The following is a 19,667-nucleotide window of genomic DNA, read 5'->3' as shown; positions in this document are numbered from 1 at the left end:
TATTATTTAAAATATATTCTACAATATAGTAAACATACATGTGACACTATATCTGTACATATATTGTTAATACATTTTTGCATATCAATCGGAATACAATATGGTGGATATTTGTAAATATAATATTGCATATTTTGAGATATATAAACACATATATTATATTCACGTGCAATATATTAAAAGCGACAATTATTTATATTTATCAATATACTGCAATAAATTACATATATATAGAATATATGTATCAACATATTACTCATGTATTTTACAATATACTGCAATATATTGCATACATAAAGAATATATGCATCAACATATTACTCCATATATTGCCAATATATACTGCAATATATTACATGCATTAAGAGTATATTTATCAACATATTACTCCATATATTGCCAATATATACTGCAATATATTACATGCATTAAGAGTATATTTATCAACATATTACTCCATATATTGCCAATATATACTGCAATATATTACATGCATTAAGAGTATATTTATCAACATATTACTCCATATATTGCCAATATATACTGCAATATATTACATGCATTAAGAGTATATTTATCAACATATTACTCCATATATTGCCAATATATACTGCAATATATTACATGCATTAAGAGTATATTTATCAACATATTACTACATATATTGCCAATATATACTTCAATATATTACATGCATTTAGAATATATGCATCAATATATTACTTCATATATTTCCAATATATTATGGGATATATTAAATAGTATAATGAGATGTATTTAATCAATATATGAAAACGGCAATAATTGCAGTATTGTATAATATATTGCAATATATCACTTACATATATATAATATATTTTTATATAATATATCATGATATATATTACTTTGTAAATTTCACAATATATGGAGACACATTAAATATATTGTCATGTAATATATTGAGAAATATATGTTTGTTGCATAAGGGCAGACTTTACCCCAGTTGTCTTTGTGCAAATCATCTTCAGTAATCTAAAGTGCAAAGCCTCTGGAGACAGACGCTAACATTTCAAGACGTTTAAATGCAATAAAACAGAAGCTGCATAATTGAAATGAAATCAACCGCTGAACTTTTGCTGAACAATCAAACTGGATTTCAAAAGAACAGATTTTTGTGTTGGCACCGTGTTGGTGTCAAGCGATAAGCAACGGGGAAAACAGAAGACATTTTTGGACGGATGCTGTAATGCACACTGGAAACAAGCCACCCAAGATCTGGGCGGCAGCTCAAATGTAATAGAAAGTTGAACATCAGCAGTTTCCCCAGAGATACACTCCCTTGCAAAATAAACATCAAATGTTGATTGGATCTGAACTCAGTGTCACAAAAATCCAATAAACAAAAGGACAACCCACAGTATTCAGCATTAGCACATCAGCAACTCCTCATTTTCACCAATTGAAATACTGTACATCCCATCCGACTGCAGACTTAGTTTAATGTTTATACTAGTGTATGTACCCTGAACTCTGCAATCTGAATAAAACATTAGTTTACATGAGCAGCACAAGTACGTGTATTCCAAACTAAAGTTATCTGCATGCAGCATTTCAGTCCTGACAGGGAAAGAAACCAAACCAGCAGACTTTGTCAAAGCAGACTGCTTCAAAATCCTGTCAAGGAAAGTCATCACACTCTGTAGCTGAATTTGAAACATAGATACCCAAGTCATACAGTAAAGTCCAAGGCTTATCTACTTGAATGTGGAAAGAGTATTATCTTTAAATTGCTTGTTAAAGTCATAATAAACAGTATATTTCTGACATATATAGTTTTTAATTTATAGTAAGTAGTCAACCACAATGCCCACTATTGCTGTGGCAGTAAGAAATATTACAAATACAAATATTTCTCATAGCATGATGAAACGTGCAAATGTTGATGACTAGTCACATACAAGAACCAATGAGATTTGTCACTATCAACGTGCTGTCATTTTGAACTTACTTCATTGATCTCTATATGAGGAGTTTCAATGCAAAACCCTCTAAGTGCGTCTGACATTTTTTCTTGTAAATAAGCATTGTTTATCAAGCTCTTATGTTTAGGTTCAAAAATTCACTTTTTAAATGGCACATTAGTCATTGCATTGATATTTGACTGTCTTTGACTGCAAAGCCTCCAAGTGCATACCAAAACCACTCCCTTAAACCGGGTAAAAACTCTTGCAGCTTGACATATGGGTGATTCTTGCGAAATAAGATGTATGAGGGGTCATGAAACATTTTGATGAAAAAAGTAAATGCAAAGTAAGAGTATCAAAATAAGAAGCATATAGTTACAAACATCTCTTCATGTACTGTTTTGCACATGATTTCAAATGACATAACACAAACCAATTTTGTTAACAAAAATTTCCATTACCACAACGTGTCCATGACTGGATTTGGGTTCTTTGAAATGGAAATATTTTTAATTAAAAAAATAAATAAAAAAATAAAAAGCTACAGTGCAAGTTATACTTTAAACATTTACAGTAAAAAACATGTGGTATTTGGTGATCATTGATAAATGTAGAGACAATAATAAGGAATATAAATGTGTAAGACCAATTTTCTCATCCTCCTCAACAATTTTCAATTATTGTTTAAGCCCTCAAGGAACTAACATTTTCAAAAAAGATTTGTTGGAAGGGACACTCCAGATGGCTACCAGGTAAGCAGTTCTTATTTTTTCTTTCCAGATAAAAGTTGAAATTTTGTTTGTCATATTACCTAGACAACTTTTTAGTTCTCATTACTGAAACATGAGTTTGTAAATGCATATATTTAATGTAATATCATGTTGTGGTAATGATAATTTTTGATAATGATAATCTAAAAAATGTAAAAAAATGTATAGGAAATATTTTTTAAATCCTTTAAAAAAATAATAGTTATAGTAAGTTCAGACCTTAATCTTATATGTGCAAAAAAATTGGCTTAAATGGCTTTTTAAAAATTCTGATGCTGGACACCTAAATCTGAATTTCGTGAATATGTGCCATCGTTCATCAATTTCTTCTTCCGTGCACTTAAGGCCAATTCACACTGGTCCAACAACAACAAACTCCAACCAACTCCAACAAACACCAACATTCAAAAATGTCTCATTTACTTTGATCCAACAAGTGCCAACCTTGGCACGCAGTAACATCACTCCTGACTACTCCCCCTCTCGCTCAAACTTCTGCAAATATTAGTGCACCCAAGGTCGAAGTGCTGCCTGCAAACTAAGTGCTCTTACACCATACAATAAAGTTTTGCCACGTTTTATTTTGTGCCACCAAACTTACTCATGTAACAGTCTTTAAATAGGGAAAACATGGAAGTGTTCGGTGGCTTCAAAATTAATCCCTGTTTGGATCCTAAGCAATGAATGGGGCTAGGCTAAATGCTAACACATTCACGACGTGCTGTGCAAAGATGAAGTGCACGCATTGAAAAATGATAGGTATGTATTAATCTGTCTAAGTTGAGGTAAGAACATAGTAAAACATAAAAAAAATGTGTTTTCCTTAAAGACCATTAAGCTTGTAAACACAACTACTGAGAAAGACGTGCTCTTGCAAACTCAGGCACACGGGGGATGGAAATGCACAAGCAAATATTTCCCACTTGTGACAGCCAGGGTGACCTCTACCTGGCCTTCATCCCACAGGCTGCTGACAAAGATGGACACATCTCATCTTTCAAGCTCATGTAGCTGGCGAAGACCTCAGATCACTGGTGTTCACACACACAGAGCAGCCATGTGTTCACACTCTAAGATCCACAATGTCATAGTTTGACAGCGGCGCATGGCGACGCCCCGAGCAAATTTGCCTGACAGCCGTGCCGTTCCACACGCCTTGAAACTTTCATTATGAGCAGAGAGCAAATTGAAAGAGCAGATTATCCAGCTTACAATTCTAATTGAGACGCATCCCCTGAAACATTTCATAATCTCACATTGCTGAGTGTGCACGGATCCAAGCGTCACTTAATGAGAACCCTGCAGCACAAACATGCCAGGTCTCCTAAGATAACAGCTCAAATATTGCCTAATTTTCCTCAGCACCTCCCATGGTCACAGGGATGTTGAGGGGACAAACCATTCAAATAAAGCCTTCCTGCTTCTATTTATAGACTACAGAAGCAAGAGCCATAAATGTATTCGCCTCATAATCACAAATCTTCCCTCAGAATCCTCTCTTTTCAACAATGCTGTCCCACATGATCTACTGAAGTAAGGGCAAGTAGATAAAAGCTTAAATCTACTGTTGGAACAATTCCTACCAACTAGGGAAAGACTGGACTCCATTTTATTGACGTTTTCTTAAAACGTCAGTGCACTTAAAATCCATGCATACATTTTATACAAGATTTATGTCCTCTAACAGAATTGCCTTGCCAATATTGCTAACAAGACATAAAAGAGCTTTATCTGGGAAAGGGTCAGTTAAGGGAAAAAGTGGCACCAAGCCTCAATACTATACATGAAAATAAATTAAAAATCCCAATACAATGGAATTTCAGTATGTGTGGTTAACCGTATACATCACAAAAAAAGAAAGAAAAACTTTTAAACCACACCATACGTTTTGATATAATAGACCCTTTTCACACTGCACACACCCAAAGGAGTTAGTTTAGTGCTACCCATTCAAACAATACATTTTATCACCTTACCTTTGTATTTGTGCAGATAACCCTTGACAAAGAACTTGTAGGATTTCTCGATTAATGAATTCATTTGCACATAGAGATCAATGTGTCCAAACATAAAAGTCGGCAAATCATTCAGGGAATGTAAAAACATACACCCCTTTCTCTTCAATTTTTATAAAAATATTAGAAATGTTACAAGTGTAAGGATATAATTTACAAAACAAACAAACAAACAGGGTTTCCTTATACATTAAAGCCCGGAGTAAAATCGTTTTTGGTGTATAGTTTATTTGACTCGTATGTGTACACAGACCATTGTTCGAATTGAGGAGGGGTGGGGTGGTCCCGGTCCTCTTATAAGCATCGAGTATACATACTTTACAGTAGAAAATAATTCGTGTTTACATCCTGGTACAAAAAGTGTTTTTGGTCTATACAGCTAATTTTGCCCTTCATGACAACTGTGAGGGGGTGAATTTTTTTTGTAACTCATTCGTTTAAATTATATTAAAGGGACTGTAAGTAGAATTTTAAGTGTTTTATTAATCAAAATCAATGTCTTTATTCATAAATATGTCCTCGTTGGTGTCAAATGACCTCTCCCAGTGATCTGACTTTTCTTTGTAAGCTTAGAATTTCTTCTCTTTACTTAAATTGAATGGGTAAGTCCAAGGAGGCTTCCATGTTGTTCCGCCGTATTGATAAACTATAATAGCAGAAAGGGACAAAAAGCACTAGCCTACCAACACGTTCCCACAACGCGTTTTCATTCAGAACACTTAAACCAGCTGAAACGAACAAGGAGATCTGTGATTACATAACAGCTACCGTAGTTGCAACACGCATTTGGAAAGGTGAGGCGCTAGAGAGCACTGTTCGTTTGAATGCAAAATACAATTTCACCACTAGATGGGGGTAAATCCTACTTATTGTCCCTTTAAGCCTAAAAGTTTTGCATAACTAAGGGCGTGGCTACTTGAGTGACTTGTACACCATCACTGCTGTCAATAGAATCAAGCTAAGTGGGCAGCCACCTCAGCTTCACCAATGTCCCGCCTCTTTACCCATTTTCGTTTTTTCGCAAGTGATGCGCGTCCAAGATGGTGACAGCAGAACCGCATACTATAAGCTACAAAAAAGCTCTTCACAAACCTACGGGTGACCTCAGGGAACCTACATCCATATTTTTAACAGTCTATGGTCTCTGCGTGTGGATTATTTTCACCTTGTTGAAGGCAAGAATCTTTAGTTATTATCTTTAGTAATCTTTATGGGCACTGATTTGAGTTAAGGACCAACAAAAAATGTTGATTTAGGATTACCTCACTTTATAAAATCACGGCAACCCTACAATGACATGGAGGCTTGGGGGGGTGGGGTTTAGCTAGGGGACCCCCCAAAATCCTTAACATAATTCAAACACTGACACAGACGTTTGATGCATGCGCTTTGTGACAAAATGAAATGCATCTCCTGAGCTATACATTACATTATCCTGTAGGCGCATGCACAACGTATGCGTACAACGTATGCAGGGTTTCAAAAATACAGCTTCTGATGATGAAAATTGCGTCAAGCACACTGTATGCGGACCCTCACATACACATAAAAAAATTGACTTTACTTTGACCTTTAGCAGTACTATAAAAATTATAAAAAAATGAAGACTGGACAATCCACTTTTTTGAAAATATGCTCATTTTCCAGCTCTCCTAGAGTTTAAGATTTATTTTTACCATTTTGGAATGCATTCAGCTGATCTCTGGGTCTGGCAGTACCACTTTTAGCATAGCATAGCATAATCCATTGAATCAAATTAGACCATTAGCATCGCACTTAAAAATAACCAAAGAGTTTCGATATTATTTATATTATTTGATACCATTTAAAACTTGACTCTTCTGTAGTTACATTGTTTACTAAGACTGACAGAAAATGAAAAGTTATGATTTTATAGGCCGATAGAATAATATCATTGTTCCTCCTGCAGCCATATTACGACAGCAAAGTCCGGCAGCAAGTCAAGTTTTAAATAGGAAAAATATCAAAACTGGTAATTTTTGAGCGCGATGCTAATGGTCTAATCAGATTCAATGGATTATGCTAAGCTATGCTATAAGTGGTACCGCCAGACCCGGAGATCAGCTGAATGGATTCCAAAACTGTAAAAATCAAATGTTTAACTCTAAGGGAGCTGGAAAATTAGCATATTTTTTTAAAAGTGGAATGTCCCTTTCATTATCTGCAAGTAATTATCCAGAAATGTATCAAAAAAAATTTTTAAATTACAGGTTTTAAAACTTTAAAACTGTGTTGAAACAGTGGAGCTTATCCTAACGACATATGAAGAGCTCAGATACAAATGCCACTGAACACCACCTCCGTCAAAAAATAGATAATGATGTTACCCGAATGTTCTTGGCATCAAATACTTTGGCTTTAAATCCGCTAAATCCCCACCTCAGGCCGTTCAGAAATACATTTTTTTTGGCAGAATTCATTAAGATGCTCATTTACAAGAAAACATGTCAGACGCACTTAAGAGGGTTTTGCATCTAAGCTTTTTATATGAATCTGAACTTTAAATGTCACCTGGCACTATTAATGCAAGATTATGTTTAATTGTATAGGGAAATTTAGGCTTGATGTTCTTTGTGAAGTGTTTTCATGTCTTTTCCATTATTAATACTATAGTAGATGTGTTTATTAAAACATAAAATATAGCATCTGTTTGCACTGGAAGTGAGCAGCACCCACAGAACAACATGCTAATGATGTTTATACAGCACTACTGTATAAGGTGATAAATGCATTACAGTACCTGGCTCTGTGCAGTTCTTCTCCTCAGTCTCATTGTCTCCCGCTGCGGCCAGAAGCTTTCGGCCCAAGAAATCTCTGGGTTCAGCAAACTCTTCCTCCAGCACCAGCCCATGACCTAATGAAGATATACAGACACACTTTTGAGATTTTGATTTAGTTACAGACATCACACTGAAAATTAGGACACATACTGTACAAATGGCACAATTAAATTATGCAAAAAATAAATCTGCGGGGGAAGAGGTTGACTACAGTATCACAAATTCATTTTAAAAAAAAAGTACACATTACATTAAGTATTATATAAGATTATGGAGAACCGCATGATTTTTTGTTTTAGATCACATAACAGCCCATAAGTCACTGCTTGAATCTTACTGTAAACTTTACAAATATTCATTAACATGATATAAATGGTTACCATTCCAGGGAAATTACTTGTTGGTTAGTTAGTGTGTAATACTATGGTCTTGATTAGCCTGGCTTTCTGTTTTAATCTGACTTCCTCCAACATGTGCAGTGTATCATATTGAGCATCCCCTAAGGGTTTTTTTTTATTTTTGGAAAAAAGTGTGTGATAAAGCAGCAGTCATGCATACTCTCTCATAACAGCCAGAGCCTAAATTGGGCTTTCATATTAATATTGTGTGTCTCTGTATGCTTCACCTGATTTTATTAGAATAGTAAAGTCTAAAAAACAGTTGTAAATTTACTGTATCTACTTATTAAACTAGTATTCACAACACACATTTAGGCCAATGCATTTTTTGACAGTTCATTACAGCACTTGAGGGATAGATGTCCAGAGCGTGCACTTTTAAAGTATTGTTTTGTACCGGGATGCTGGTCATTTAGCCATCAAAACACAGAAAATACATCATTTTACAATTTCCACAGGACAAAGAACCTCAGAAATCATTGATTGTAAGAAGGGACATATGGTAGGATGAGTATAGGGCAATGTGTATATAAAATCTGTTTTGCTATTAGCCTGTTGGCAGGGGCACAATGAACAGTTTCAAGGTGTTTTTGGGCCCCTTCCTTTAGATCAATGGTTCCCAAAGTTTTTCAGCGTGTGGCCCCCTGTGTGCACGGTGCATTCCTGTGCGGCCCCCCAAAGAAAATTTGTGACAAAAAAACTGTTCTAAAACTCAACATTTTAATTAAAAAAAAACATTAAATTATACAAAAAAGTAGTGCTTTTGGTTAGTAGCCTTATTTTTTTAGGTTTAATTACACAGAATTCACAATGTATTTCATAAAATGCCATAAAACTGGGGCCCTCCTGGCACCATCTCGCGGCCACCCTGGAAGCCCCGGCCCCCAGTTTGAAAACCACTGCTTTAGATGATTGTTTCATTTTCATACCATAATGTGTAGCTATATAAAATTACTCAGTTGAGTGCGTTTATTTAATTTTACAGGTCGCATTTGCAACTAAAAATAAATGCATGAAGCAAAAAAAAAGATTTATTCGAAAAACGAATAGCCTACCATTTGAATCTGGTAAGGCAGAAAACATTCTCGTGATTTTAAATAGATCACTAAAAGAAGAATAATGCATGGAGATGCATTTCTGAATCTATGGAAATCTATGGAAGGTGTTTTCAAAGTCGCGGCAGTCGAGTTTTCTGCACAGTTTTAGAAGCGAAATGTGTACAATTATGTTTAGCCTGTAATAGTTCATTCTTCACAGTTCATATTGATGATCTTAAAGTTCATTTAAAAATGTTCTTATGAACTGACTGTATTCGTCAGAAAAACACCAAATAACTTATATTCTCTTAATGTCGCTGTTCTCTGTGCGTCTGGTGGGATTCATTTCTAACTAAATAACATTTGTAAGTTTGGGTTCATATGGGGTTTTACATCTAATAATACTTGAACAATACTAGCACAAAAAACTATCACGTAAATAACTTCCTATCAAGTCAATCACACGTTATTAAGTTAATGTTTATGTCTTGAAAAAAACATAACAGAAAATATATGGGACATATGCTCATGTTTTATACAAACTGGAGATATAAACTTAGTTGTTGTCATAAAATATTGTATTGTTGCACTATACTGGTGGGGTTTTTTTGAGGTTTTTTAGAGTTACATAATAACTACCAAGTATGTACCACTGGTAAATACAGTAATAATACCAGTTAATTACCATGTAGATACCTAAAAGTAAGTACCACACATTTGTCGGTAAGTACAACTTCTTTACCATATACTGTATGTACAGTACAAGGTAAGTACACGTACTGTAAAATAAAGTGCTACCCAATGCGCTATACTCATCTCAAATTAAGTCATATGTCCCTTGGTATTTTAACAATCCATGTTTTTGAGATCCTATGTCCTGTGGAAATTTGTACAATTATGCATTTTGTGTTTTGATGGCTGAATGACCAGCATCCTGATACAAATCAAAAGGTTTAAAGCGCACGCTCTGGATGTCTGTCTCTCACAGCCTCATTTTGGAATCAACATGGCGGCAAGCTGAGTAAGACGTATAATTTAGTCAAAATGAAAATTCTGTCATCACATAATGACAACTCATGTATGATGTTTGAATACAATTATCCTGGCATTGAAACCTTTAGCCTCCATTAAGGATGATAACCCATAATGGGTTCTTTCTCAGAACCACTAATGCAAAGTTTACTTTAGCTTGTTTTTGTCTTAAGGATCATTTTGGTTTTAAAAACGGTGTGTTGTTTTTAGTATACTACTGTAGCATTTAAAAAAATCTCCATCCTCACTATACACAACAGAAAATGCATGAAACATGACCATTCATGCACACTGGGCACGCGTGTGGAAGTGTGAAAGAGCTTATTGCTCTAATAATAACTTTGTCTCTTGGGAATGTAGGCAGCCACAGTGTTATAACTGCACAATGGCTTTTAACCTTTTCAGGCGTTTGTATTGAATTTCCTATCTGAGCCCCTCTTGTGAAATTTACACTGCATGTGACGGAAACGGATAGAGCACGCTACTGCAGACAGCTGAAAATAACGTGCTTACATTATATATTCATCAGACAACAACCCAAAACACTGCTCAAAATCTACTTGGGCATTTATGCAGAGGAACAAGTACATTCTGATATGGCCATCCCAGCCCCTGGACCTGAATATCATTGAACATCTGTGGGGTAATTTGAAGCAGCAGGCTGTCTATGCTTGGCAACCATCAAACCTAAGTGAACTGGAGATGTTTTGTGAGGAGGAATGGTCCAAAATACATTCATCCAGAATCCAGACACTCATTAAAGGCTATAGGAAGTGTCTAGAGGCTGTTATTTCTTAGGAGGGTCTACTAAATAATGATGTTATTTTTCTGTTGGGGTGCCCAAATGTATGCACCTGTCTAACTTAGTTTAGATGGATATTGCACATTTTCAGTTATCCAAAAAATTTCATTTCCCTACTGAAATATTATTGTGTCCTTCAGTTATTTGATAGATCAAAATGAAATTGCTCATCCAAACACCCAAATATTTATACGTGTAAATGAAAATCATGAAAATTGTCAGGGGTGCCCAGACTTTTGCATACGACTGTATACTGACACACATCTGATTTCTTTCTGAACTGTTTGCATTCTATTTAAGACATAACTGATTGTTATTGTGGGAATACTTGCCAAGATTGTGGAATTTTGAGAACATTTTGTGTGTATGTGGACTGTCAAGCACTGAGAGATTTTATGTTTACATGCTTTCTGAAACGCACTTCTCGCTTACTGTGTGAAATGTGTGTCCATTTGAGTGTGTGTGTGCATCTGTGCACACAGAAAACAGCTCACTTTAACTTCTTATTGTGGTCAAATTCTGTCAAATGGTTTGAATGTTAACAAATTATAAACTCTCTATATAAATAGATATTTATTTCTAAATTATGCGTATTTTAACGATTATTAAAGAGATTATTAAAAATTTCTGCTTTTTTATTATTATTTAATTATATTTTGTGTCTCTTCTGACATCAATCTGACTGGCCCGGTGCCACCCCAGCCCTTATGTAGCCTCGCCACTGGGTAAAACGTTTGGTGGCACTAAGTGCACTGTCTAGTAGGGCATCAACCTACACTGGAAAAAATCTACTCACTCTTTTTTAAATCCCCATTAGTCAATTTGATTTTCTTACCAATGTGATGTAACATTGATAAAGGCCTACCTATGGCCACTGAATGACAGTCCTGCATTACCATCATTTCTCCCCTTAGTGAGTTGTACACTGTCTGCCATTTTCTCCTCTGTGAAATTAAACATATTTTAGCCAAAAGCACTCAGTCTCTTTTTGTAAGGGGACGAGCAGCTGTACCTCATTTGAATTTAAAGGTGCACACATGAAAACAACACGTTTTTGCTCCCATAGTGGCATTTTAGACATGCTATAATAAATGATCTGTGGGGTATTTTGAGGCGAAACTTCACAAACACATTCTAGACACAGCTGAGACTTATTAATGTTTCCCATTCACCAGTTTGTAAAGTTTAAAACCAGCCGTTCATATAGAGAAACACTATGTTACCACCTCGTCACATCAGTTACCACCCCGTCGGCGTCACAGGGTCATTTTGTTAAAAGTTTAGGTAAAGGAAATGAAATATCACATAAATAATGTTGGATGATGTTTTTTTCAGTACAAACAATAAGGCCATTTAAATGCTGAATTGATTTTTTTAAGATTAAAATCTAAAAATACTTTCCATTAATGGCTTCCAAAAAAATTGACATTTTACTATTAAGAAAACATTTGATTTAAAAAATCTATTTCTTGTATTACTACTCTAATGGCATACATATTGTCTGGGTGGTACAAGAAAGGCTCCCTTGCATAAAAAAATATATATTACTAATTAGGATTTTGTGCAAATGTGTTTTCTTGGAGGATTAGCATATAGCTTAAGTTGTAAGTTATAAAAAAAAAAAGGTTTGTTCTTAATAAAAGTTTTCAAAATTTCAAATAGGAAATGGCACCTGTTTCACACATGATGTACATAATAGCATATTTACAAAAGCATTGCATCACATATTTGCTTTATTTTCCCATTTTTTCAAAAGCATAGTACACAGTACTGTTTACTTGGTAAATAAACTACATTTTAAAGCTCTAAAAATCAAGGACTTAATATAAAAATGGCAAATAAAAATGAAATAATATAATAAAATGAATGAAAAAAAATACATAAATGGTTTAGCTCTTGTTAATTTTACAACTACATTACACAAGTGCATGAGAGAATTTGCATTAAAAATGGCCATTTGCAGTTTTCAAACATTTGAGCTAATTAAAAATGGGTTTCCTATTATGTGTTTGTTCAAATGTGGTTTAATGTGAGACAACATTTTTATTATATCTTGTGTTTTAGTGGAAGACATTAAGCTGTGTGTAAACAGAAGTACAGAGCAAACAGCTACTGTACCCCACGAAGAGATAAAAATAAAAACCCTGGTAAAACGAACTGCCCCAATGAATTTACATTATAACCGCTACCTCTAAGTTGTAAAAATATTACTTATATATCTGCTTATAGGGAGGAAACTGCTAACTATATTTTTGTTGTATAGAACACAGAACATTCAAAAAAGCATGTAGGGTTCATATATGGTACATGCACAACAACTTATGCATTACAACATTAACACTCAAGTCAGCATATTTCACCTTCTTGTTAAAAAGCACAAGCATATCTCCATACTCTGATGAAAGTCGGCTGTTTAGATGAATAAGGCATAACTAAAATTGGATGCACAGATTACGCAGTCTGATGCTACCGAATGCATTTCACTCTTACGCCTGTTTCACAGTGTGTATTGCAGTATGTGGTGGGATTCGTCAAGCAAACTAGAATATGTTAGTATAATTAAACAATTGTAAAAATTAATAGCATACTTTATGTATATGATTTTTAAAGACTAAACATGCGCTATCACTTTCAATCAGTGCGTGAAGTACAGCAGAAATACACTGCAGGGAACCCCATCTGCAATGGACCGGACGGACCACATACGTATGCTGTATGAAAGCTCTAACCTGTTAACATGGGTACATAAAATATGCACCGCAAACGCACTGCATACGGAGTATGTGTGAAACAGGCGTTACACGTTTTAGTTTGGCTGCTCAGGATTTATCACACTTAAAACATTCTGGGATATTTAAAAACATTCTGGGATAAAAGCTTCTTTCGACCTAGTTTGAATAAAGCAACTGAATGCGAATGGCATTAATTCTAATGCATCGCGATAGTATAGTGAATGAATTTTATTTCCCACCCATTTAACGGAATAAAAAAAGATGCGCTCATTGTTGCAATTACTAATGATTGATTTATACCGTATGTCAGGGCTATTCAAATCTTACCCTGGAGGGCCGGAACACTGCATAGTTTAGCTCCAACCCTGATCAAACACACCTGGGTAGGATTGCACCAGTCGTTCTTAAGTTCTTACTTAAACTGAGACATAAAGTCCAAACTAGAGGCTTAGTAACTACTACAGTAGCTAGTTTATAACTAACTCTGTACTTTATTCGGTTGCACCATTTGTTCTTAAGGCAGAACGTACTGTAGCTAGTAGATGTAAGCTATCTGTAAAGTAATGAGTTGTCGCATAGAATGACGTCTATTTTTCTTAACCCAATCACAAGCCTTCTAATAGGTAAACAGGAAATAGTCTGAACAGCACGTAATTTCAAACACATCCTTGACTGGCCTAAACTGAAATTTAAAAAGACATTAAAGCCAACGTTATTGACCTCAAAACAGTACACTTTTATTTGAAAATAGCTATCCCACACATGGTGGAGAAAATAAACAGGAAGACAAATTTCAGACATGAAGAAATTCTTATTTTAATTGATGGATATAAAGAAAACAAAACGGTTCTTGAAAACTCGTTGACGAACTTGCGGCTCTTCATAATCAATTACGAGCGCATCGATGTGATCTAATCTGGCTGACATCTTATTCAGACCGCTATTCATGGACAGAGGCTTCCGTAAATATTTAGTTACAATGTATTGTTACGTTTAAACTAAGTTTAATGGTGCAACGCAAAAACGTTTAGTAGTGCGTAAGTTGTAACTTATAGTGCCCATTTACGTCGTAACTAGGGTACGTTGTAACTTACGCACAGCTGATGCAACCGGCCCCTGAGCAAGCTGATCAAGGTCTTCATGATCACTAGACAATCACAGGTGGTTAAGTTTGATTTGGGGTTGAGCTAAACTATGCAGTGCTCCGGCCCTCCAGGGTAATATTTGAATAGCCCTGCCGTATGTTCTCATTAGGCAAAAAAAAATTTTGTAGTAGGGGAGAACCGGGGCGAAAGTAACGCGGGATGAAAGTAACGCGCGACAAAAGTAACAAAGCAATTTTCCCAGAGCCTTGAGTACAAAGCATTCCAAACTATGTTTAGTATGCAACACTTGACAGAGCTGAAAAACTAAGTTGTTTCAACTTCATGCTGCATATTTTTACGGTGTACTTATGCACCAAAATTTTTGCTTAAACTATGCGTTTGAAGAGCTAAAAGTCATGAAAGCCTGCAGTACCATCTCCAAGTTGTTGTTTACACAGTCATTGCGGCCGGTCATTGCCATCTTTCAGTAGCGTAATGGTCACATGATAGGGGTTTGACAAATCACCCAATCAGGTAGCGAATGTGGGCAGCCACACATTTGCATTTAAGTCTCTGATTTGGACAACCCCAGAGTTTTCAAACTAAAGCCCTTTTCACACAGACATTCCGGAAAAGACACTGAAAATGCATCCTGGATTTCCGGGATCCTTAGTTTTTTTGTTCATTCACACTGCCAGTGTCCCAGAAAGACACGTCCTGTGCTTTCTTCTAAGCACGTCTGAAGTTTGCATATTATTTATTATTTCTCTCTCCAGAAACCACTCCTTGTTTGAATTTGTGTGTATGATAAGACTATAAGGGAGCGTGTACGTTCTATGCTGGTGAATGATCTCAGCTCCAGAGTGGATATTTGACGAGCTCTCTGATCTCTGCTTTGATCCAGTTTTCAGACATTTTAATCGTTGATATGCTTTTAAAACCCCTGTTTTGAGGAGCTGAACGATATATTTTGTTTGGATGACGTGCAGGCATTTTTGTTTATTATAAGCTCAAATGAGCATGTGACGCGAAATTCTTATAGGCTGCTGAATGATCTCCGCTTCAGTGCAGTAAGTGACGAGCTAACTTATCTGGGCTGCGTTCCCCGAAACCTTCTTAGCTCTACGTCGTTCTTAAGTTGTACCTTAAGCTGTACCTTATCGTTAATACGTGTTTCCCAAAATGTTCTCAGTTACGTATCCCTTCTGTAATTCATACTTTCAGAAGGTTGGTCTTAGCTATACCTTATCCCACTTGACTCCACTAGGGGCCATCAATGTAATAAAAGCTTACATTGCAGTCTATATAACTAAATATTTGTAAAAAATAAAAAAAGTTGCAATACACTCCGTGTTCAATTATATTTTATATTTGAGGCAGACAGACAGTTTGTTTTTATATTTTTAAGTGTAATGCACAGCCAAGCAAGGTGACTTGCACGACCCACTTTATTCCCCTGTGCAACGCACTTATTGGGAACCCCTAATATAAATTATCCTTTAAAGTGAAGGCAATGGAGCAGTTTACGCATGATACATTTGGAAATGAAGTTGGGGGTTTTGCACGGGTTTGATATAAAATAAAATATACAAGGTTGAATTTAGTTGTTTGCAATTTGGAATATTTTTACAAGATATTCCTAATAAATTTAACTTGAACTATTTCTGAAATGTTTCTTTAATAAAAAAACACCGCTCTCTCATAACGCAGCGAAACCTATTACATAACGTGAATAATTGATTGTCGAGCGATCGATATCAACCTATTCAGCACCATCGCCATGGACAGCACCTGGTAACATTGTACGTAGGAAAGTATACCTTAAAGGAACAGTATGTAGGATTGTGGCCAAAACTGGTATTGCAATCACAAAACTTGTGGCTAAAACTGGTACTGCAAATCACACAACTGGTGGCCAATACACAAAATGACAACATAAACATCAGTTGAGTGCTGCAACTCCACTTTTTAAATGACAATATCCTGGCCAGACTACTTTTGTCAGTGATTTAAATATTTGAAATGAAAACGTTTTCTTAATGTCTAGTGACATATCAGGGCCATTTTATGATTAATTGATATACATTTCTTACATACTGTTCCTTTAAGAAACCCGCTAAGGTACAGTTCGGAAAACATGCCTAGAAAAGGTATACCTGCAGTTAAGGTTTAACTTAAGAGTCTTCGTAGCGCGCTAAGAGACAACGTTGTCGGGAACGCAGCCCTGATATCTACATCAGTCCAGTTTGCTGACATTTCTCACGTGAATGTTGATCTGCATGTAAATCTCTCGTTTTAAAGAGCTGAACCATAACTTTTGTTGTGATGACGCGTGGGTACGCACTACGACACGCCTATTACGGCATTGTTTCGGCTTCTTGTTCACACAGAGGGTTTTCCGTGTATCTTACTAGATCCTCTTTCTGGCAATGATCCCAGAAGATTTACGGGACGTGTTTGCCTTCACACAGAAGCTTGTATGGCAATTTTACGGGTATTTTCTGGGACCAAAGGTCTGTGTGAATGAGGTTTAAAACAGAGTTAAATCTCAGTTTTCGAAAGTCAAAAACTCTGGAGTAGTGTTACGCCTGGTATCCACCATTTCATTAAAAACGAAAACCTGTCAATGTAAATGTAAATGTTAGCATAAGTTGAAGGAAAGAAAAATGTCTTCTACAAACTCAGCAAACTGACTCACAGAGCAGGGGCTTTAAACAAATGACTCTGTCTGTTCTTTCTAATGAATCTGTCAAAAAAGACCAATGAAACCAATGATCTGAATGAGTCCAATAGCTTACTGAATTCATTTGGTGATATTACTTTCGTCATAGCAAAATGTATTTTGTAAAATAATTTTTTTATTATTTAATTACCCATTCCCATCCTTAGAAACCATCATTTTTTTTTATAGAAAACATCACATATTTCAAGCAAGGTTGAGATGATTTTCATTTTCAGGTGAACATTGATTTAATACATGCAGATTACTATGACCAGTGTTCATTCTGTAAATTCCCTATGCAGTTCATTTTGGAGTACCCATACAATTAATAAAAATGGCCTCTGCAGCAGAACCTGTCCAATCGTAATTGCTATGCATCCAAAAAAAAATGACCCACTTACAGCTTATGAGAATTCAGAAAGAGCTTGTAAAGTTGTCTAATGAAGTGTCACAGGAGGAGGCCAGGATAAGGAACTCAACACCCATAAAGCTGATTATGCAGCATTTTATGCCCACACACTAACTGCAGTATACAGAAAATGCAAAAGGTACAGTTTCAGAAGAGGAGGAATGAGATTTGGGATGCAGGCCCATATTAGGTGTGATTAAAGGTTTTATAATCAGTGCACGGATGCACACCAGATGGACTCCTGACAGCTTATCAGACATACCATAAGCTGAAGAACCATTAAGCGGAAGGCACGTATTCAGCATCCTCATTACAATATCATGTGCAGGTAATCTCTCTTAAGCCGCTTGTAATTTAGGCATAATTAAACTCAACTGCACCCACAAATATCACTCAGGCAGGCAGAAGTTTACGCTTCTGAGACAATGGGAGTGCCAGAAGACTTCTTTCACAGGGGGTTTGGTCTGTACTGCCTACAGTGGTAAAGTATGCATGTCACTGAATGGAGACACAGGTGTCCCTGTGGTTTTTTATTGGGTACTGATTCAATTTTTTTGGTGCACTGGGATGCTATTTTTCATCTTTACACTTACATTTATGCATGAGGTTGTCACACTATCAATGTGCATCTTACAGATGTGACTTCTACACACAAGTCTCCAACATAATCCAACAAATCTCTTGTGACTCCAACATACAAAGTTATACCTCCTGAAGTTTTTGGTTCTCTCGAGGGGTAAGAGGAAAAACATCAGATTCAGTATCAGGCTAATTGTCAGAGGAGATCTCAAGAGTTCTGTGCATATCACCATTCTCATTTTTACAATTCTAACTCCGAACTACTTGAATTTTGCCTTTGTGGAAAACAAAAGATGATCAAAACTGAAAGCTACAATGAGATGCTAATAGCACATGACCAATGTGGCTTTCAAAACTCATTAAAAATCTTACTTGGTTGATTAAAATTTCATTTGGTGCATTCCTTAAACAAAACTACAATAGGGCATTAAAAGACTTACAAGAATATACTACATATATGCAAGTTTTATTTACTTTAATTGTGTTCAGTCATTTAATAATGGACAGTGGTTCCACACGTTTGACTCAAGTTTTCTTAATGAGCACATATTATGCATTAGGGTTGTGCCAATAGACGATAGTATCGGGTATCAACGGTCGTCAGACATATTGCCAATAGCGGACTTTCATGACAATAGTTGGCGATGGTTATTATTATTATCAAAAGAGATAATTTGGTTAAAATAGATCTAATTTCGCAAAAAAAGCACAGAAAAAAACAGACAACATCCAACTCACCCAAGGCAGAAACTATGGTAATACAATACTGTCAGTCAGGGGCCGTGGGCGAGGCTTTAGCAGTGTGACATCACATTGGCTAAGAGAATCAAAACAGAATGTCTAATGAGAACGAATAGATTTTTTTCATTGTAGGGTGCTTGTGTTCACACACGGCCACACACATTTATCAGTCCCTCCAGAAAAACGCAATAATGCGATCGCATGATTCAACACATAATCAGCCGAAGTCCGCATATTTATGCAGGGGCCACATTTTTCAAGTACGCCGCACTTTCGCAACATAAATTGAAGATTTCCGTGCGCAAAATATGCAGGGCATGCATGATTTCCTAATCCACGCATTTTCGTAGCAAAAATCATATATATTTTAGCAGAAAGTTGAAAACTTTTGCATTTACTGTACTGCTGCCATGGGAACGTTATGAAGTGACATGATTATGTGACGTGAACATCACTGAAAAGCTGCAAACAGTTTTCGCAAGTTCCCGCAGTTTTTGCAAGTTCCCGCAATTTCTGCAAGTTCCCGCAATTTCTGCAAGTTCCCGCAATTTCATCGCATAAAATTGCATAAATATCCTGCATATTCCATCGCATTTTT

At 35.9% G+C, this 19,667-nt stretch overlaps 1 protein-coding gene across 2 annotated transcripts in view; it reads right to left on the bottom strand.

The window, feature by feature from the left end:
• The window catches only part of slc24a4a (solute carrier family 24 member 4a), a 77,209-nt gene that overhangs the window by 53,863 nt on the left and 3,679 nt on the right, over positions 1 to 19,667 (bottom strand). For both annotated transcript variants that reach the window (XM_065288544.1, XM_065288545.1), the window contains exon 2: positions 7,493 to 7,606. In XM_065288544.1, coding sequence (XP_065144616.1) covers positions 7,493 to 7,606 — 114 coding nt within the window. The remainder of the gene's footprint in view (positions 1 to 7,492; positions 7,607 to 19,667) is intronic.

The sequence above is a fragment of the Paramisgurnus dabryanus genome, chromosome 17 (assembly GCF_030506205.2).
Source record: "Paramisgurnus dabryanus chromosome 17, PD_genome_1.1, whole genome shotgun sequence".
In the NCBI taxonomy this organism is placed as follows: domain Eukaryota; kingdom Metazoa; phylum Chordata; class Actinopteri; order Cypriniformes; family Cobitidae; genus Paramisgurnus; species Paramisgurnus dabryanus.
Note: the sequence above shows the minus strand (reverse complement) of the source record. Positions and strands in the feature narration are given on the sequence as shown.